General features: G+C 37.0%; 1 protein-coding gene and 1 long non-coding RNA gene across 3 annotated transcripts; one reads left to right on the forward strand and one right to left on the reverse strand.

Annotated features, from left to right (window-relative positions):
* Window positions 1–33: 33 nt before the first annotated feature.
* LOC306856690 lies at window positions 34–1,220 on the reverse strand. Its single transcript, XR_013783035.1, has 3 exons — window positions 624–1,220; window positions 239–458; window positions 34–60 (listed from the first exon to the last, which is right to left on the reverse strand). It is a non-coding gene; the product is annotated as an uncharacterized lncRNA (long non-coding RNA).
* Window positions 1,221–1,250: 30 nt separating this feature from the next.
* Window positions 1,251–21,566, forward strand: LOC306856691 (EF-hand and coiled-coil domain-containing protein 1-like). Of its 2 annotated transcripts, none has more exons than XM_079396090.1 (8): window positions 1,251–2,091; window positions 3,212–3,627; window positions 15,822–15,970; window positions 16,697–16,832; window positions 17,036–17,201; window positions 19,229–19,387; window positions 20,146–20,215; window positions 20,828–21,566. In XM_079396090.1, exons 1-8 carry the CDS (start codon window positions 1,327–1,329, stop codon window positions 20,962–20,964), a joined length of 1,998 nt encoding a protein of 665 aa, XP_079252216.1. In that variant the 5' UTR covers window positions 1,251–1,326; the 3' UTR covers window positions 20,965–21,566. The 2 variants fall into 2 exon arrangements, with proteins under 2 accessions (XP_079252216.1, XP_079252217.1); XM_079396091.1 differs by having other exon boundaries at window positions 1,255–2,091; window positions 19,229–19,318.
* The last annotated feature ends 5 nt before the right edge of the window (window positions 21,567–21,571 follow it).

The following is a 21,571-nucleotide window of genomic DNA, read 5'->3' on the forward strand; positions in this document are numbered from 1 at the left end:
ATGCATCTTTCTTTGTCTTTTTTCTTCTTTTTTCAGAATTAGTGAGATGCTCCTCATGCTCTGCTTGATTTAAGAAAATAAAGAATAATGTTAAAAATATATATGTATAAAACAGTTTTGGCAAAACAATGCAAGTTTATTTCTTTTGCTGGTGTCAAGAAAAAATATTTAAAATGCAACATCGGATTGCATATATAAATATGAAACATTGTGCATTGAAACAATACCACCACCATACCTTTGAAGATAGCTAATGCAATGCTGACTCTGCAGGTGACAATGTAGCTGGAGTCTGTTGTAAATGTTGTTATGGTTTGTTCATCCATATATGGATCTTTACTTTTGTCAGCATCAGATTCACGGTCTGTGCGTTGTATGGAGTCTGAAGACAATTCTTTTAGAATCGTCTCGTATTCATCACTTCTCTCTATGTCTAAGTCAGTGCATTCCATTGTCAACTATAAATGATAGATAAAGTACAAAAAAGTAGGCTACTATGATGATACTGTATGTGATAGCACAATACAAAAAGAACAACATACAAAACTGATGTTTTATTATTATTATTTAAACATTATTTTGAATAAGCATTATTATTTGATAAAGTTCATCAGAAAACTTACCATAAAAGAAAGCGGTTTTCCAGCCTTTCTCCTCAGCGCTACTTTTATGTTTTAATTGATCGCATGAGCATTGGAGAACTTTATAACATTCCTTTTGTTATATGGAATGCTTTGCGTCGCCTTGACAACCAGAGTCATAATGAAGCGTGCGCGCTGGTAAATAGGAAATGACAAGCGGCACATGGAACTGGAACTACAGTCAACAGCAGTTACGCAGTGAACAATCGACATTCGAGTCCGCACTTCAAAGCTTTTACTTACTACACGGTAGAAAGGAAAAGATCGGCAATATAGCTATAAAAAAGTAAAACTTTGTACTACAAGGGCATCTTCGAAGGTTAAAAAAAAGTAAACAATGCAGTCAAAATGCAAATCTTCTCACCATTTATTAATTAAATCATGTTACCTTGGAATATACGGATTAAACAATTGTCTACTGTGATTTTTTTTATATATAAATAAATGAATTAATGTACAATATAACTCACATGTAGCCTACTTATGTATGAATACCCTGTATATCGCCATAATGACTATCGAATTGTTAGCTTCTTTTCAAAAGTTTTTTTCCCCCTCTGCAGTTAAGATTTTGTGGGCAGTGCTCCCTTCACAGCAACGCCCCCACGCGCACAGCGCGAGAGTTTCTACTACAAGAGTGGGGCGGTCTGGTGTTCAGATGACTTGAACTTGGTATGCTGTTTGTATGCTTAGAGGATCTGGTGAATCCATTAATCCATTTAGACGCTATAAATGGAATTCTTGTGAGGGAAAAAGGATGGAAAAGTCGGACGCATGCAATCCATACAGCCGACCCGCGCGCAGGACACAATGGATAGTGAGCACTCTGGCGTATCATTACGGACTAGACCGTGGAGTGGAAAACGAAATTATAGTCCTCGCAACCGGGCTGGATCAATACCTCCAAGAGATATTTCATCACCTAGACTGTCAGGGAGATGGTAAAATCCCAGCTGAGGACTTTAACATTCTTTGCGAGATTTTAGGACTCAGTAAAGAGAGTGATCTGGAGGAGTGCGCGGGGATATTGGATAATCTACCTAAAGAGTTCAGCTTCAGGCAGTTTCACGCAAAACTCTGCGGTCATTTCAGTACCAAAGCTGGATGCCAGTATGAGAATGGGAGGTTGTTGGTTGGCAAAGAGAGCGAGCATATAGAGACGCAGATCCGACTCAGGAGCCCCTTGAGGCGGCGCAAGAATCTGCTGTCTTTGGGTACCAGCGCGAAGCGAGAAAGCGGAGAGCCTACTTCTCCCACTGTGGACAGACACGCGTCAGGTTGTAGGCAGCTGGGCTCCTGCACCAGGGAGTGCTACGAGGAAATTGTGGCCCTCGAGGAGGCTGAGGACAGGATAGCTAAACTTGAGGAGGAAAATGCGAGTCTCAGGGAGTTGGTGGAGGACATGCGTGCGGCTCTTCAAAGCAGTGATGCTCGCTCGCTGGCCTTACAGGTACAGTCATTGTTATCAACTTTATACGAAATCGAGCAACAATATTCTCCAAATGAAGTGTACTTGAATATTAGATCGAATTATAGGTAGTTTTATGGCAGAATCTGCAGAGCTGGGTAGTGACTGATTACATGTAATCTAGATTAAGTAATCAGATTCCAAAAATTAAGTACTTGTAGCCTAATTAGATTAAATTACATTTTAAAATACTCGTAATCAGACTAAAGTTACTTTTGTAACAACACTTTTTTGTGGATTACATGATTACATATTATTTGCACAATTAATTTACATAATTGATTTTCCCTAATTCCTATTTTTTCCTCTTAATTTTTCCTTTCTAAAATAGCCTTGCCTACTGCTTATATACACTCAGAAAGTCTTCCAGTTTTGTGGGCATTCACACAGAGATCAATCATTAGTTAGGTACAACACATTCACATTTCTGTAACCTAATTTATTTACTTGAAGTACATCTGAGGGTTTTAAAATAAATATTTTAATTAAATATCACATTTGCATGTTCATTTGTTCTCTGATGTTGATAGTCACATGACATGCAGGTAAACAAATAACAACATTTAATTTTCTTAGTAAGTTTTTTTATTTTGATTGATCTTAAAATTATTTATTTTATTTGAATATTTTTATGATTTAATTATAATTATTAGCTTTTCATTAAATTCATAAACCCCCTTGAAGTTTCTTCACAGTTTGGAAACCTTGATGTAATAGGCTATAATGTTTAATGCACTTCATATGTTAATAACAACAAATGTAATATTTTCTTACTCTTTGTATTTTTATGCCAATATAATGCAAGATTATCCTATTTAAATCAATGTGATAAATGAGTTAGGTCAAAAGTAATCTAAAAGTAATCTGATTGTAATGTAATGGATTACATTACTAACTACATTTTTTGTCATGTAATTTGGATTCAGTAACGGATTGCAATTTGGAAGTAATCTACCCAGCTCTGAAAATCTGTTAATCTTGTACGCAAACCCATAGTCTTTTGTCACCCACATCTTAAAGACTACAATTTTACCATAATAAAACCATGGTTCATTTTCATAAGGGGTGTAACATTCTACTGACATGTTTTTTTGTATCATAGGTGGGTCTGTGGAAAAGCCACTCGAAACATAAACCAGAGATTGGCTGTTTCATCGCCCACCAAAGGCGAGCAGCTCAGAAACCCAGCATTTCTGGAAACATGAAGGACATCCAGAGTTTCCTGAGAGAAGTGGAGTACATCCGGAGTTCCCGGGATGCACAGATCGAGGAAGGCATCCTCTTCAACCAGAAGCTGGAGCAGGAGCTGCGAGTATCACGTGACACCGTGCTGTTGTTGGAGGAATGTAACAGGACTCTAAAGAAGGAGCAGGTTGAGATGAGAAAAAGGGTGGAGGAAGCCAGACAAGCTGTGCTCAGTGGCCTCAAGAAAGTGAAGGAGCTGGAAACCAAAGCCAGTCATGTGCCCGTTCTGCAGAGGCACATTGAGCAGCTAGAGATGGAGCTTCTCTTCTACAGGTTAGTATAAAGTGCCAGAAACAATAAAACAAGTGAAACGCAGTTTTGACACCATTCATTCAGTAGGCCTAATAGGGATCATTCTGTTTTTACATTGGGATAGCTTACTTCGGCAATCATGAAACATAAAGAATAAATTATCCTCTCTTACCACAGTTTGGCATCTGTTTCTGGGGATTTCACTGACGTAAATTTAAAAGATGATGTCAAAACATGACAATTTGGCGACTGTCCTAACAAGTGAGAATGTTTACAACAGTTTGAAAGGTATTATGGAAATTGCAGAGCTCATCTTAGATTTGTTAAATAGTACTCTCTGTTTTATGATCCTGAGTGTAAAAATTTTAAAACAATTTGATTTTGTTTATCAGGATTTTAATGAGATTACAGCAAATCTCTGCGAGAGGCTAATGCATTTTTGTCATCTAACCCAGATTGAATGTAGTAAACAGTCTCATTACATAATGTAGCTTCAAATGATCTGACTGACTTAAGTTAGATTCCTCTGGGTTAAAATGGCTCCCACCAGAACTTGCTGGCCCTGATAGTGCAAAAGTGTGCCAACATGCATGCTATTTAGGTTGGCTTGATGTGGTTCTGCTTCTCGAGTGCAGACCTTGTTTTGTTTGGGTTTGTTTAGTTGTCAACGTGTGTGGCAAATGGGCTCCCATTTTGGTTAGCTGAAATTATGCACAGCTACTGTTGGAAGCCACTCATTTCGTAGTTTGGGTTTTATACTTGGGCTGTCATTGAACTTTCCTAGTGCCCAGCCATTTAATTTACGTGTAGAAAGAGTTAGGCTTAATGTCATCAATGTTTACATATTTCTTGCATGGTAATTTTGAGATAGCATTCCTGTCAATCCTGATAAATGTGGATTTACTGCAAGTCTGGAGTTAAAAGTTTTCTCATTTACAGAGATATATTTAGTTTATTATTGAGAGACATTATTGCAGTCATTTCAAGACTATAGTGTCCTTTTTCAGATAGTTTAAATAAAAAGTCTGGATTTGGAATGTTAGACATATATTAAAGAATGTTGAGGTGGTCATTCCATCTATTCAGTAGTAAGATGCAAGTCTTACTGACAGACATGTTGACATTTTTTAATAAACATTCACTTTTATACCTCCAAGCAGCACTAATCTATGTAAAGTCTGTGGTGAACTTTACCAAAAAGCCTTTCTATGGCCCCTCCATTGATGGTCTTAAGCCAAATAATTCATTCCAGATCACAATGGAGCTGACACATTTGGGGAGAGTTCCATTCAGCCCAGCAAGGCCTGACCTAAACAGATTGAAAGTTCCCATCTATCTTCAAACAGTTTCCCCGCTCTAGAGAATAATGGATGAACACTCCCTGTCTATAGCCTAGCAACAACTCCTACCACCCTCAACAAGTTCAGAGATCTCGGCATGCTGCTTAAGCATGTTTAAAAGCAAGTTCCTGTTTGTTTTTACATTAAACTACCATACCAAATATTTGTGATGCTGACGAAGAGTACGTTATTCAGAAGCACAGTGTCCTTTGTAGACTTTATTAGTGTGGGTGTAAATAATTCCTTGGGCTGTGTCGCTGTTTTAATTATCAGCCATTACCAGTAACAGGTATTTCATCTCTATGCCATATTTACTCTGTCTTCACACTTGAAAAGAATACAGTAAAAAATTGCATGCAGTTATTGAACTTATTTTGCCAGACACAGAATCTTTTGGTGGACGGCAATGTGTCCAGATAACATTTTAATACTAAATCAAGGGTAATAAGATTGTTTTCCCCTCTAGTTTGGGTGATTTTTCAGATAAACATTAAATATTGGTGAACAGTCCATATATATATATATTCAAAAGTTTTATGTATTATGTTTTGAACTTTATGTTCATCAAAGAATCCTGAAAAATGTACTGTGTAAATGTAATACTTTCATAACTTTTACAAAAATGTTTCTTAAACATCAAATCATCAGCATATTAGAATAATTTCTGAATGATCATGTGACACTGAAGACTGGAGTAAAAAAGTGAAAATTGGAATTGAGCGAAAATTCAGCTTTGCCATCACAGGAATAACTTACATTTTAAATATTGGTATTTATTCTTTTTTTTTTACCCAGTTTTACCAAGATTTTTAAACTCCATTTCAGAGTTAGTCACTGTGCATCTTTTCACCTAGTAACAAAATTAACAAAGTTTAGCAATAACTGTAGTAGATTACCTTTCTGCTCAAAATGAAAGTAATTGTAGCAGTCAGGAGGCTCGAGTTTCAGCTGCTCTTTTTTGGGAGGGAAATGTAAACGTGCTTTGTGCCTTAGCCACGTGCAGAGCTCTCTGTCTGATATGTGGCAGATCAGAGCAGGGTTTTTCTTTGAGGCCCAAACACCCCATGGGCAAGTGCTGAAAAGTTCCTAGAGTGCATCCAATGGGCACACAGCTCTATGAAAACAAAAACAGTGGAGGATAGCTTTTGATGCAGCTGCCAGTGGGCACAGAGGATTCCGGTCATGCTCCGCGGGTCATGGACTGACCCATTCACACTGAGAGCAATGCCTTTTATCTGGAGAGAGGTGTGTCCGCTGGCTATTTTTTATGTCCTTTTTGTTCAGACCTTAATGCAGTTCTTGTAATAATCCCACATTTTAATAGCTTACTTCAGTTCCCCCACCTGCCGCTTTAACCTTCCCATCTCCCATGACATTAATCAACCACATTTGACTCTTAATCCACACAAAAGGGATGTCTATTAAACAAATTATCTCTTTCTTCAGAGTTGTCATATCTTGGAAATTTTGTATTTCCAGAGACACTGTTTTAATGTCAAATTTCTTTCACAAACCTGGACCTAATCAAAGCGTCAGAGGTACAATTTCCTCCAGATTCTGCACGCACAACAATATTATGTGATTTTATGACTTCATTGATGTTTGGTTTTTATGCTTTCAGATTCTTCATGTGTGTCCTTTCACTTTTAATATGCAGTACCATTCAAAAGTTTGGGGTTGGTTCCATTTTTAATATTTTCGGTATTAAAGCATTTGCTGACTTTTGCTTCAATAAACTCCTCATTTGCAGCAGGTTGCTATTAGTAATGTAGTTGTTAAGTTTAGTTATTAGGGATGTAGAATATGATCATGCAGATTATGTGTTTAAGCACTAATAAATGTCCAGCTAACAAGCAACTAGTTAATAGTGAGAATTGTCCCAATACTACCGAAGTCCATTATTAGCTCACCAAAGCTGCATTTATTTGATCAACAATACAGTAAAACAGTAATATTGTGAAATATTATTCTGCATTAATATATTTTAAATAAATTTCTGTGATGGCTAAGCTAAATTTTCAGCATCATTACTCCAGTCTTCAGAGTCACGTGATCCTTCAGAAATCACTGATTTGATGCTGATTTGATGCTCAAGAAACATGTTTTTATTATCAGTGTTGAAAACAGTTGTGCTGCTAAAATCATGCAAATATTTTAAAAGCTTTCTATTTAAAATAGATGCTCTTATTTTGATGCTTCTTATTAGTTTTCTGAAAACAATATATTTTTTTTCAGGATTCTTTGACGAATAGAATGTTATTTGGGGGAAAAATAACTTATAATTATTGTCACTTTTGTTAAATGCATCATTACTAAATAATCATTGATTACTGACCCCTTACTGACCCCAACATTTTGAATGGTATTATAACGGAAAATTATTATTGTGATATGCAGCCCCTGGAGAAATTTGCTTTTTTTTAATGAGTCATTTCCAGTCATTCAGAATGAGAGAAAGTCCAAGTGTAGATCTCACAGATATTGTGTAAGGTTTCCTGAAGCCCTCTTGGCCCTAATAAAGAAAACGGAAGAGGTTTAGATGAAGGCCAGGTCTCATGGGGAAGGTGGTGGGAACAGACCTGATCTGTTCAGTTCATTTCCATGAAAAACACACCATACGTGTGTGTCCTGCCTGGAGGCGTTTTTCTCTCCCTCAGAATCCAAGATGGACCGAAGCCCTCCTTCTAGACCCTAAGAGAACCGCAGCGAGGCGGACTTCAGGACAAAAGAGACAGACAGTACGAGAGGAACACAAAGAGAGGAGGGGGGACAAGAGCCGCCATCTGGAGGAAGAGGCAAACACTCGGCTGTTTGTTCAGTGGGGATGAATTTCCACCATCTTACTCTATTTATCGCTCAGCTTTCAGACGTGCTTTATGTCTCTCTGTTCATACCAGGTGAAAAGCATTGCATTTATCATCAGCTCTGTGCAGTTTTTTGAGCTCTGCTGACATCACAGAGACTGACATGTTAAATGTAAGGCCGTCTAACCACTCTAAAATAATCAGTTATTATTCAGAGAACTATTATTTCAGCTGCGGTGCGACCGACTCACGTACAATGTGTCTGGGTAACCTGTTGTACCTCAACACATAATAACAGGGCTGGACAGATGGAATGAACAACCCTTTGAAAATTCCCCTCTATTATGTCTGAATAAGGTAAAGAAATGTCAACAAAATGAGGCCTCAAAAAAAGGTTGTCTTTAGGAGGATTTTATATAGCATGATTTTTTGGTCCAGTATTTTCGAAGCCCTTTGAGAATGAAAAACGGTCCCAAGACCTTGACTTTTTTCTATTTTCAAACACAGCTACGAACATTTTCCTTTCTCCTCCCACCCTCAGCCAGCTGATACTCTTTCTCTGCCGACCTCAGCACTAATAAACTGCCCAAGCTGTGGGAGAATCTCTCAAAAACTTTCTTCTCCCACTTCCTTGCGAACACTTTAACTTGTCTGAAATGTAAATGTGCATGAGGCTCAATCTGTTTAAGTCCATTTGGATTCTTCTCCAATGTGTTCGTTTCATGTTTATGACTTGTGAAGATGCGTAAACACTTCACGAACCTCCTTCAAAGCTGTGTTTACTGGGACTGCCCTCGTAATAACAAAGATTCCGGGCTCTGATTAATTACCGTCTGGTTCTGTTTGGAATCTCCAAACGGTTCCAGATAGAATCCCCCACCAAGATCAGGTGATTTCCCGCGTCTCAGACCGTATAGTGGAAGAATAACAGCATCTGGGCATCCACACATGGTCCATGTCTGCCAGTTTGACTCAGCCTCTCTAGTCTTACTTAACCAGGGTATCATGTTACCAACCATGTGCCTAGTCTTAATTGTGGACATCTGTTTCATAGTCTCAAGATAAATCAATTGCTTTATCAGCATTTATCAAGAATCTTGCAACATCCGGGCGGAAATTTGGTTATTTATGTGGTTGTTTAACATATAGGATTGTCTCATCTTTCTAACTTTACTCTGAGTCTTAATTCCAATGAAATACTTTAAGTAAAGTGGGTGCAAAGGGGGGGTTCTGGAAGTTCAGATCCTGCTGTAATAAACACAGGAAGTGCACGTCTAAACCACAAACAGCTGGGCTTGCCCCTCGTTAGCACATCACTCCGGTCCAGTGTAAATATAGTCACAAAATAGAAACCTATTGTTAGCAGCTTGACCACCAAAATAGAGTCCTCGTTCAAGGCAATAGAGGAGACGTGCAGCCAAAAGTGATACACAGACTAATGAGATACAGACTTTGCCACAGTGCTGTCTTACATTAAAAAAAAAAAAAAAAAAAAAGAGAGTAAGAAAGCTTGGTAGACCTTGATGCTCAAAGTACTGTATGATGAGTAAGTGTTGTCTTTTTCCTCTTTAAACACATACAAGTTGTTTTTAGCATATGTGTCTCAAAAAAGACCGGTTTGAGGTTCAGTATGTGACGTAAAGTTTTCTACAGACATTTATCAGAAAGACAGATGCTAGTACAGCCAGTGCAGACTGGTTATGAGATGTCCAATCCACCTCCACTTTTCCAGTAAAAGAAAACTTTTAGACTTTTAGGCCATTGGGTTTCCAAGAAATACTGATCATAAAAGCTTCTGTTTTGAATCTAAATTCTAGAAATCCTGCATCACATAGAAACGTGAAGGAATATTAGTTCATCCTCTCACAAGTGCTGTTTTATTCCTGTCTTCTGTTGACAGTAAATAAGAAGTTTGCTTTGTATATAAGGTGGATGTTTGTAAGACAGTGGACATGGAATCAAACAGAATGGAATTAGCGGCTGGGAGCGCTAACATATGCCAGATGGAGGGTCTGTCATATTTGGGCTTTGTGTTTGTCTTATCCAGACATATGCTCTGTTCTCTCTCTTTGTGAACACTATGAAATAAAAACAATATGCTTCAGCATTTCAGCATCTAAAGTCTGCATTAGATGTAAAATACTGTGCATTAAATTTCTCTCATTTTGTTAGAGCTGTGGCCTAGAGGTTAGCGCACATACTCGTGTTGTACTCGATACTCATGACATGTTGAACTGTGCTGAGTTCGAATCTGGATTGCAAACAACTTGTCTAATTTAATTTATAGCTTGGTTTTTACCAAAAAAGGACTTTGGAGGTAATATAGCCCAGCATAAAATTTTAGGACCGTGGTACTAAATGGTTAGCATATTAATTTATCATGACGTTTAGCTAGTGCTACTATGGTATATGCCCCAAAAAACTGCCATTATTAAGTGATACCCACCGCACTTGGTTCTTTTAAGAAGAAAATACTTATCTCCACCCTTGTATTTTTATGTTGATTGCTTTTTCATAACCCCTTATGCAACCGTTCCATTCTACTTTCTTTGGCCTTTGATGGTGGATTCAGGTGTCTAGAGAGTTCCTTTAACTGTTCTCAGTGTGTGCTCATCTGTCCATTTCTACAGATGGTGGGTTACAGAGTCTTTTCAGTAGCGCATCTTCATTTGTTATTCTGTTATGAAGACAAAAAGCAGACACTGACAACAGTATTAGTCATATGATATTGACATTAAGCAAATGTGGCATACAGTATATGTGACCGTGGACCACAAAACCAGTCTTAAGTCACTGGGGTATATTTGTAGCAATAGCCAAAAATACATTGTATGGGTCAAAATTATCGATTTTTCTTTTATGCCAAAAATCATTAGGATATTAAGTAAAGATTATCACTTCCATGATTAGATTCCATTAATATATTTTTTACATTTCTTAGCATAAATATCAAAACTTCATTTTTGATTAGTAATATGCATTGCTAAGAACTTCATTTGGACAACTTTAAAGGCGATTTTCTCAATATTCAGATTTTTTTTGCACCCTCAGATTCCAGATTTTCAAATAGTTGTATTTTGGCCAAATATGGTCCAATCCTAATAAACCATACATCAATGGAAATGTTATTTATTCAGCTTTCAAATGATATATAAATCTCAATTTTGAAAAAAAATTGACACTTAAGACTGGTTTTGTGGTCCTGCTTTTTCAGAGGCACAAAGTTATCTTTTTGGCACTTATTATGGATATGGGAAGATTATTTAATGGGTTTTTTTTAATAACGTCTTACACTACCATTCAAATGTTTGTGGTTGGTAGGATTTTTTGAATGTTTTTGAAAAGTCTCTTATGCTCAACTGCATTTATTTGGCCAAGAATACATTAAAGGGGTGGTTGATTGCGATTTCACTTTTTTAATGTTAGTTGGTGTGTAATATTGCTGTTTGAGCATAAACAATATCTGCAAAGTTACGTAGCTGAAAGTTCAGTGGAAACGGAGATAGCGTCTTTTAAAATCATTGCAGTTTAATGCCTATAAAAACGCCTCATAGGGACTACAACGAGTTACTTCCCGGGTTCGTGATGTAAGGAACCCAGATAAACCCCACTCCCGGGAACATGCAGCAAAGGTCAAGGGGTGAGGTCATGCTGCGTTGCTTTAGAGAAGAAGAGAAAACTAGGGGTGCACGTAAAAATCTATTTATATTTGAATCGCGATTCTGTCTTCTAACGATTCTAATGGATTCACAAGTTTCAAAATCAATGTTCTAAACATAGACTGTAAAAAAACATGGACGTAGTGTCCGTGACGCCACCCGTAGGTTTCTGAAGAGCATTTTTGAAGCTCAAAGTGTGTGGAGAGGAGACGGCCGTCGCCATCTTGGCAGCGCGTCACTCCCGGATAATCAAAAATGGGCAAAAAGGCAGGACGTGGGTGGAGCTGGTTGCTGAAACCAAGCACACCTAGCGCGACGGTGGTGACAGCAGCGGCAATCCACCGGTCACTCAAGTGGCCACTCCCGGAATTATGCATAACTTTAAGGCTTAATATAATTTAAACGGATGAGTTATAAAAAAAAAAAAAAAAAGAAAGAAAAAAAATCACCCCCCTTACAGTTGTCATAAAGGGCAAAATTAGCTATATAGACCAAAACTACTTTATGTACCAGGCTGTAAACATTTTTTTTTTCTGCAGTACAGTTGGGCATTTTAACATGGGGAGTCGGGACTGACTCCCTTTTGGAGCCAGTCTCTAGCGGCCAGTCGATGAATTGCAATTTAACCCACTTCCATGTTGGTTTCAAGAGAGAGACCGGAAAGTTGCCGCTATTGGTTCTAAAGCATTGGTCTCAAAATCAATTCCTGGAGGGCCACAGCTCTGCACAGTTTAGCTCCAAACCTAATCAAACACACCTGATCCAGCTAATCAAGCTCTTCAGGATTAATAGAAACTTCCAAGCAGGTGTGATTTGGAGCTAAACTCCAGGAATTGATTTTGAGACCAATGTTCTAAAGCAGTGCTTCTCAAAGTCCGGACTCCGGTCCGGATCCGGACCCGGAGGGAATTCAATCCGGACCGCTTCTATTTCATATTTCAAGAACACTAATTATATTTCCTACTTTGATAAACGCACGTTAAACTTGTAAATCATTTGTTTATTTATTCTTATTTTTTTATGTCTTTTTGGAGAAGGTCCGAAATTGCAGGCGAGATATTGAAACTTTTCCTTCATGACATTTGTTGTCATCATGACATCCAGTGAGCTTATGACGTTTGACATAATCGGGCGACATTTCACCGCTAATATTTTTTTGTTTGTTTGTTTTGTTTTGCTATCACTTATATTATGGCAATTTGTCTTATAGCAGTGCCCAGTGTATACATTTATTTGTGGCGGCTTGTCACAATATCAAAACTGACCGCTACAAATAGATTTTACAAAAGGCTTATACTTCGTTGAATAAACTGAGCACTGCGCATTTCAAAAATAAAATGCTGCGCGGGTGTTTTTATATGAATGTATCTTTTAAAAGAACCGTCCGTTTTCTTCAGAAAAGCTTTGATGTCAATTTTCATTTGGTCTTTCCTGTAATGGCTGATAAAGTAGCTCTTATTTGATTACAGTCGTTACCGGGGAAACAGCTATATATCACGCTCCAACAGCGCCTCCTGCTGGCAGAGAATCAACTTGCATTTGCTAGTCTGCGGGAAACACTGGTGTCTGTCAGCAAACATAAACAAAAAAGCATGCTTCAGAACTGTTTTGAGAAGGTGCTTAAGTTTTGAGCCATGTATTATTACTATGAATTAGGCTACTACTACTACTATTACTATCTTGTGCCCTGCAATAACCATTTACGCAAACTCTCTTTTGATTTAAAAGGAAAAAACGAGAAAATCGGCCCAAAAAAATCAGCATCATGTATCGGCCATAGGCTGCCCTGATTTCTAAATATCGGCATTGGCCAGAGAAAAAAACATTATAGGTCGACTTCTACTGCTGACACTTAATTGACTTGCCACTTTTGCACTTGTTATTAAAGTATTTTGAATGCAAAGGGAACCTTTTTTTTTTTTTTTTTTTTAAATGAGTGTTTATTTGTTATATGTTATGTATGTTTATTAAAAACACGTTTTGTAATAACCAATTGTTCCGGACCTTTGACACTGATGAAAATTCAGATTTGGACCTTTGAATGTAGACTTTGAGAACCCCTGTTCTAAAGCATCATGTTCCTCACATCCCCCTGCTCTGCACACGCTCTGCATCTCTCTCTCTCTCTCTCTCTCTCTCTCTCTCTCTCTCATTCTGTTCTTCAGCTAAGCTGCAACATTGAACTGTTCCAGTTATACACTTATTTTCACATAGCAATGAGAAGTGTTATACTGTACATGGTTATACATGCTGTGCTGTATTAAAGCTTTAATCAGGATAAAACCGGATATTAAAAGCTAACAGCAGTAGTAGCATTTACAAATAAAAGTGTATCTAAAAGTATGAGACAACAACATACAAACATACCATTAAGAGCCGTGCTTGCACAGGTTCTGCGCGATCCTCTTCACTCATCCTCTGCGTCTCTAATTGGGCTCAAATTGATAAGCAATATAGAAGACACCATTGCTTAGAATACAACCGGAGCACGTGCCACTGAGGTGAGGGGCGTGATGTTTATATGCGCATTAGAGGCGGTTTAGCCAATCACAACACACTAGACCAGCTAACCAATCTGAGCCCATCACGTATTTCTGAGGGAGGGGCTTCATAAAACCAGGAAATGATCAGAGCGTTTTATCAGAGAAGGGACTGAACGGTGTAGAATAAAGATAAATATGTGAAAAATAATGTGTTTTCTTTTTAAAAACGAAGCATGAACACATGTTAGACTGCACCCCATATCAAGCCTAGAAAAAAAAACTTTCAAACACCCCTTTAATCCAATATAAAACAACAAATATTGTAATTTAATATAGTATGAATTGTAATTTATTTCTGAGATGGCAAATTTTCAGCATCATTACTCTAGTCTTCAGTGTCACGTGATCCTTCAGAAATCATTCTAATATGCTGAATTGCTGCTCAAGAAACATTTCCTATTATAAATATTGAAAACAGTTGTGCAGCCTAACAGTCTTAATATTGGAAAATCTTAGGATTCTTTGATAATTAGAAAGTTATAAACATTTATTTGATGAATAGAAGTTATAAAGCATTTATATGACTTTATTCTAGCAATGTAAAAATCTGTAATGGTACGTTTGATCAATTTAATGCATCCTTGTTCAGTGAAGATATCTTAAAAATCTTATTGCACCCAAATTTTTTAACATTCGTGTAAATGTATTTAAACTGCATTTTGTCTGACATTTTAGTTCTAGTTTGTTTTGTTTTTAAAAATGTGTTACCTGTTCTTAGAAAGTGCCTTTTCTTTTAGTACAGTACACTTTATTGCAACACGAACTCAACATCCCTGTCAATTAGACTCTAGTTACACTGTATACCCTGCCTAGACCATAATATCTTACTTCAGTGTCAGTGGGTTCCTACTGCAACCATGACAGGCCTGTTTAGGGTCTTCCTGGTACTCTCCTTCGGCAGCTGTAGGTCATCAGAGAGCCCTCAAAACCACCTTTAACCGACCCACCCTCCTTTTCAAACAACACTGCGCCCCCTCATCTGACAATGTGGATTCCAAATATTGACCTTAAACTGTACGTACTGCTCAGAAGCGAAAGCGTAGTGTACCGAGGGATGATTTTGTGGGCTCATACGGCCTATATTTATGGCCGCTCTGCACTGAAGGGTTTCTTATGGCAGCAGGATATATGCATGAGTGCACCCGGCTTCTTTTCCCTTTTTTCACTCTCTGGGATTCATGCTGGAGTAAATGGATTTCTGCAGCCTTTTACTTTTTTTTCTCTTCTGCAGGCAGGACATTGTCATCTGGAAACATTTATTCTTTGATTCATGAAAGCCCCCTATTGCATTTCTTCTGTCACAAAGCTCAGAGAAAACGTTTCATTGAAATGACAGAAACATTCACTTATAGCTGTCTGACAAAACTAAAAATGTTCAAAATAATGTACTTTTAATACTTGGCTGCAGATATGCGTTGGTGTAAATGACGTCAGCCATATGTTAAACATTCATCATAGTGCATACTGTGTTTCAAGGGTCTAGTAGTTTTCATGAGCCTTAAACTTTCTTTTCACTTTGATGAATCTTATGTCACCATGCCTGGCTTCAATTACCCACAACCACCTTTGCTGATCAAGAGCTGGTGAAAGTATTATAGTGGTCGAGGGTAAGAATTACATTGATCATATTACTTGGTGTCTTTGTTAAATAAAGTTGTGGAAATTATGTGTAGTTCTATATTTGTTTGAACAGGATGAAACATTAATGCAATGCTTAAATTAACTAATAAATGCTAATTGTTGCAATTTAAGCACAAGCCCTAAGCAGTTCATTGCTAGTGTTATGTCACTATATTGTCCTAAACTAAAACTACCCATTACATCTGGTCTACTCTGACCTGTTATTTCACTGTACTTTATTCTTCACAGATCTGAAGTGTCTAAAACATCGGTTCCATTCATCAACAAACCAGACAGACGGTATAATGGGGCCAGTCAGACTGCACCACGCTGTTGCCTGGACACAGAGCAGGATCGACGCTCTCCGACGGGACATGCCGACACTGTGCCTGACGCTAGTAAGACAAATATTGACATTACTCAACCCTTTTTGAGACTCTGTTGCCATGCAACTTGTGTAGTTGATATTTGCATCATTTTCTGAATCGTTTCTGAAGACCATTTCCTTGATATTACAGTAATTGGGCAATAGTGCAGTATTGCAGATTTATGTATATATAAAAAAATTTTTTTAGATAACCTGAACTACTAAACTTTTGAGGTCAGAAAAGATATTATTTTATATTATATTTATTTAGTAAGGATGTATTCATTTGATCAAAAGTAGCAAAAAAATTTAGTGCCTGATAATAATGAAAGAAACTTGCACTGACTGATCTTAAAATATTTCAGTGCCTTTGTTTTGTCTCAAGATGCACACAGCAAAGTTTTGTTCTAAGGCATGTTTATAAAAATGACTTAAATGTCCTAATTGAACTATGGCCTAATCCTGGTTTAGGCTAAGCCCCGTCTATGAAACCGGGCCAGTAATTTAAAATTTCACAATATTACAGTTTTTACTGTACTTTTAATTAAATGATTGCAGCATTGGTTAGCATAAGAGACTTCTTACAAAAACCTTGAAAAATTGCATTGACCACAAACCTTAAAACAGTTGTGAATATATCGTAATGTGGTAACGTCTAATTGAACTGGTTTATTCAAGTAAAGCAAAACTAAATTATTTTTTGGTTTTAATACCTTGCTTCACAGTAATGACAAACGTTTATTCTGTGTTCGCGCAGTGGAGGAGCAGTTTTTCCGTTCAGTGGAGGGTCAGGCAGCGTCTGATGAAGAGGAAGAAAGATGGACCGGAGAGCAACAGAGACAAGTGGATGAGGTGAAGCGAATCCTCACCAGACTGTCCTGCTGTGGAGACAGGTACATCAGTCCGCTACTAACCATATCATTCAGTGCGTTTAAAAAAACGCCCTCGTACAGCTGTTTACATTTATTTGAGATGTTCTGAAAATCAAAAGAGATCCAAACATGCCAAGAATTAGTAAGTGGCTTATAGGGAAACATACTGCCAGTATTTTCTATCCTAATTGTTTTGGATCTTCATGTGTTTTGTGTGCTCTCAGGTGTGATGAGAAAGCAGTGAAGAAGCTGCTGTCTCATTTCAGCGACTCGCGCACAGAGGAGAGTCAGACGGCTGTGCTAGAGCTGCTGGAAAGGGTCATACGACTCAACAAACAACTAGAACTGAAAGAGAGTCAGGCCAAGAGGGCAGAAATGGACACTGACCAGGTATGACTACATTCAATGATGTTTTTTTAATAGCTTGTGAAATATTGTGATATATTTAACACTTAAAGGGATAGTTCACCAAAGAAAATGAAGTTCTGTCATTACTTTCTTCTGTGGAACATGAAAGTAGATATTTTGAAGAATATCGGTAAGAAAACCGATATGGTAACATTGATGTCCATTGTATGGACAAATAAAAACAGAGACATTTTAAATGTGTGTGTGTATATATATATATATATATATATATATATATATATATATATATATATATATATATATAATAGCATTTCCAAAACTTACCTCATCTTATGCTCTAAACTAGAGGGAGCCCTTTGACATTACTATAAGGTTACAATTACAGAGCCCAAACGTCAATTTAATTACTATTTATTTTTAAATATAACAATCAACTCTTAAGAATGTGCAAACATGCAGATAATGCCGATTTAAATTAACTTATAAATTACAACATTTCTATTTGTTGTTGAATTATATTGATAATATTGGTTTACACAGTGGCTGTCATAACTTGTTTCATAAGAGATTTTGTTTTTATTAAACATACTTTAAATAATTAAGACATCACTAACAGGTAAAGTAAAATATAATGAGTAGTGGTCTAATATTTTGCAAAAAGCTCATCTCTAGACTTAATTTCTCTAGTGATCTAACAAGCTGTGGACACCGATGACTTGCCTGAGGTAAATGAACTGCTATGTGACATTTTGTTTTGAGCGACTACATGAGGCATGAGATGTTCATTCATGTTTATTTCGTGTTAAAACTTGTAGTAAAAGAGTAAGGGATTAATTAAGTTCCACTCATGCTATAAAACAATGCTGTATTTGTTCGGTATGCTTACCGAAATGAAAGACCTGAAAATTTCTGGTACGAATGCATGTGCCGTTACACCATTATGTATATGCATATATTGTCTCACAAAAAAAAGTCAGTCGTTTCGTGGATGAACTATCCCTTTTAATTGCTGTAATACAGTAGATTTATAAAATGCTTCAAGGGTTCAAATGAAACGTTCTCTGAAATTTTCATTTCTCTTATGTGATTACTGTGATGTAAAAACAAAAAAATAGTGGCTAATGAATGAAGGTGCTTATTCAGCTGCCTTACGTAGCCAGAAATACCTGATGTGATTTTGTAAAAGAAGAGGTGAATAAACGTGAAAGGTAAATATTTGGATTCGTTTGGCTATTATATGCATTGCCATAGGAACAAATAATATCTGAGCTGGAGGACATGAACAGCTGAGGAACAAAATCATATTAAACTCTAAAGAAAAACAAACACAAGCACACATAGTAACCCAGCAGTTAAAATCCCTATCACACATTTCAAATACTGAGACATTTTCATACGTGAGGGCAGAAGTTCATCCAAATAAACTTTGGCTGCTGCTGCTGCTGCTCTTTTCAACGCCTTACGTCACCAAACCAGGACTTTCAGTTGTTTTACTTTAATGTTCATGGTTGCTTTCGGGTGCAGGGGTGTAAAATTAGATTACAAGGCACTTGCCCACCAAGTGGTTGTTATGAGAAGACAGGCTTCAAAGAAAAGCCACAGCTCTCACTCTCCAGCTGCGTGTGTGTCTGTGTGAACAGCCAATCAGATGAGGAATAAACCTCCAGACCTTACACAATTACATCTACTTTGAGCTGTTAGACACAGCTCAGCTGCGAAGCACCAGACTGAACTATGTTGCTAGTGTTTTTCCAAAGGCCCCACACATATTCGTGGAAAAAACTATCCTCGAACTATCTGGGCATAACCAGTTTGGGCCGAGCCTTAACGCGAGCGAGCGCTGGCAGATGTGGATTTTTGACATGTGGTCAGACAGGCCAAAAACAAGCATATCTGAACTATTTCTGTCTGAGAAATTATGCGTCTCAACCGAAATATGGACTATCGGCACATCTGGCAAAGATTCTCCTAACCTGAAATTCATTGTGTGTTGGAGCGTTAGTGTTTAAATGTGCACAAGGTCAACGGTAAGTGTCATGTGTCTGCAGATGAGGGACGCCCTGGTCCAGGAGCTACAACAGAAGGCCGAGGAGACGGAGCTGCTCCACCTGGAGCTGCAGATGTTGGAAACGGAGCGGGTGCGTTTGTCTCTGGTGGAGGAAAAACTGATGGATGTGCTACAGCTTCTGCAGCAGCTGCGAGAGCTGGTCAGTCTGTAGAGACTTGTCAGCCCAGTGATGCTGTTGTAAATGTTTCTAATGAGTGTTTATCTAATATATTGGACTTGCTAATGGTTTGAAAATAATATAAACTTTATTTAGGAAGTCATTTAGCAACATTATCCTGCTTGTTAATTGTTGTTTCTGTACAAGTACAGTATTTTGTGCAATTAATATCTTCAGTATGTCATGTCAGGCTGGTTGATTGCATTTTCATTATTAATTTCGACACATTAAAATTAGGGTTAACTAAGCATTTTGCCATTTTTTTTATTTTAGAAATGTATTAATTCATATATATGTGACTGTGGACCACAAAACCATTCATAAGGGTCATTTATTTTGTAAGGATAGGACAATATTTAGCCGAGATACAACTATTTGAAAATCTGGAATCTGAGGGTGCAAAAAAAAAAAAAAAAATATTGAGAAAATCACCTTTAAAGTTGTCCGAATGAAGTTCTTAGCAATGCATATTACTAATCAAAAATTACATTTTTATATATTTATGGAAGGAAATGTACAAAATATCTTCAGGGAACATGATCTTTACTTAATATCCTAATGATTTTTGGCATAACAGAAAAATCGATAATTTTAACCCATACAATATATTGTTGGCTATTGCTACAAATATATGAGTGCTACTTATGACTGGTTTTGTGATCCAGGGTCACATATATAATTTATGCAATTTATTTAATGCCATTTAATTAACATTTATTATGGTGGTACATTTTTTGTAGAACGTCTCAAGAAGATCTTTAGGAAAGATTTTGCTCAGTACATTGCAGTCCTGCAGTGATCCTCAGCATGGTAAGAGATACAAAAACTTTCAACTTGGCAGCATTATAAAACCTTGTGTTTAACAGGCCTGGTATGCCGTGAAAATGTGGCAGGAGCATTAGATATACAGTCTGAGACCACTTTAAAAGCTGGGATTTTTTATTATTATTATTTTATTTTTTATTTTAAAATGGAATTAAGTTTTGTGATTTTGAAGTTGCCAATGAAATATTTCTCAATTTTATTTAGTTGATGCACTAAAATAAAATACAGACAACTATTTAAAACAAATAACTAATAAAATGACAAAAGCACACAACAAAATTACTAAAACTTTACATTTAAAATGAGAAGGCAATATGAAAATTTAAAATATCAGTAACTATATTAGTATCTCAGTGATACTAAGATTACACTGAACTGTGCTGCTGTCCTTAAAAAAAACGAGACATGAACTTTCTGCTTATTTTTTGCTGATAATTGATCATTTTAAAAATGGTGCTTAATTAGAAAAAAATGCAAAATAGAAGCATTTTCACCAGTGGTCTCAGAATTTTGGACCCAAGCATACAGTAAATTAAAAAATTGTGTATAGTGGATTAACCCTTACATGCATCTAACACCTCTCTGACTGATTTGCAGGGAAAGCACATATCTTGGAGGTGCTTAATGCTCTTTGCCATGAACTGGCTGCGTGTGAGATCCTCTCTAATGGTGAGAAGATAGAGAGAGCACAGAGCCACCAGTCTCTCACCAACTCACTGCTCATCTCCTGCTAGACATTACTGCCACCTGATGGCCACAGGATGCTACAGACTCTTAAAGAAACTTCTAACTAGCCACGTTGGAAAATGGGACCAAAATTAGCCATGTATTTGTCTTTGTGTTTATATTTCTGTGTATATTAGTGTAAATCATTTAGAACATTACCATTTATAATGAAACATGATGTGACTCCTTTTTAAGCTACTTTTTGAGATTTTCCTTTTGCAATGTCATACATTGTTGGTCAGTATTATCTTAACATACATGCACATTATCACAATAGTGTTCTTTACAGCTTCTTCATGTGGTACTGAACTACCTGATCATACAGAAACTCTCAGGTATAGACTATGTAAAGCTCAATATATCAAGACTAGTTCAAAGGACAAACATCTATACTACTAACAGTTATTACAGTTACAGGTGTTAAATAATTTAGTCAAATAAAGCGTTCTCCATATCTCAAAAACAGACGGGACCTAAATGTATGCATCTTTTATTGTTTCAAAATTTTAACTGTAACTATCAATTGTCTTTTAGCACTCTGGGCAGTTTTGTTGCTCTTTAAGGATGATTTTTATCCATGATTTGCATGAAACAAAATATATAGCATTTGAAAAA

Source organism: Barbus barbus (assembly GCF_936440315.1).
Source record: "Barbus barbus genome assembly, chromosome: 37".
NCBI classification, from domain to species: Eukaryota; Metazoa; Chordata; class Actinopteri; order Cypriniformes; family Cyprinidae; genus Barbus; species Barbus barbus.

Coding starts and splice junctions, on each gene's coding strand:
- LOC306856691 (XM_079396090.1), top strand. CDS start 1,327: ATGCTTAGAGGATCTGGTGAATCCATTAATCCATTTAGACGCTATAAA. Junction 19,388..20,145: donor TGCAGCAGCTGCGAGAGCTG/GTCAGTCTGTAG, acceptor CATTTTTTGTAG/AACGTCTCAAGAAGATCTTT. Junction 20,216..20,827: donor CTGCAGTGATCCTCAGCATG/GTAAGAGATACA, acceptor ACTGATTTGCAG/GGAAAGCACATATCTTGGAG.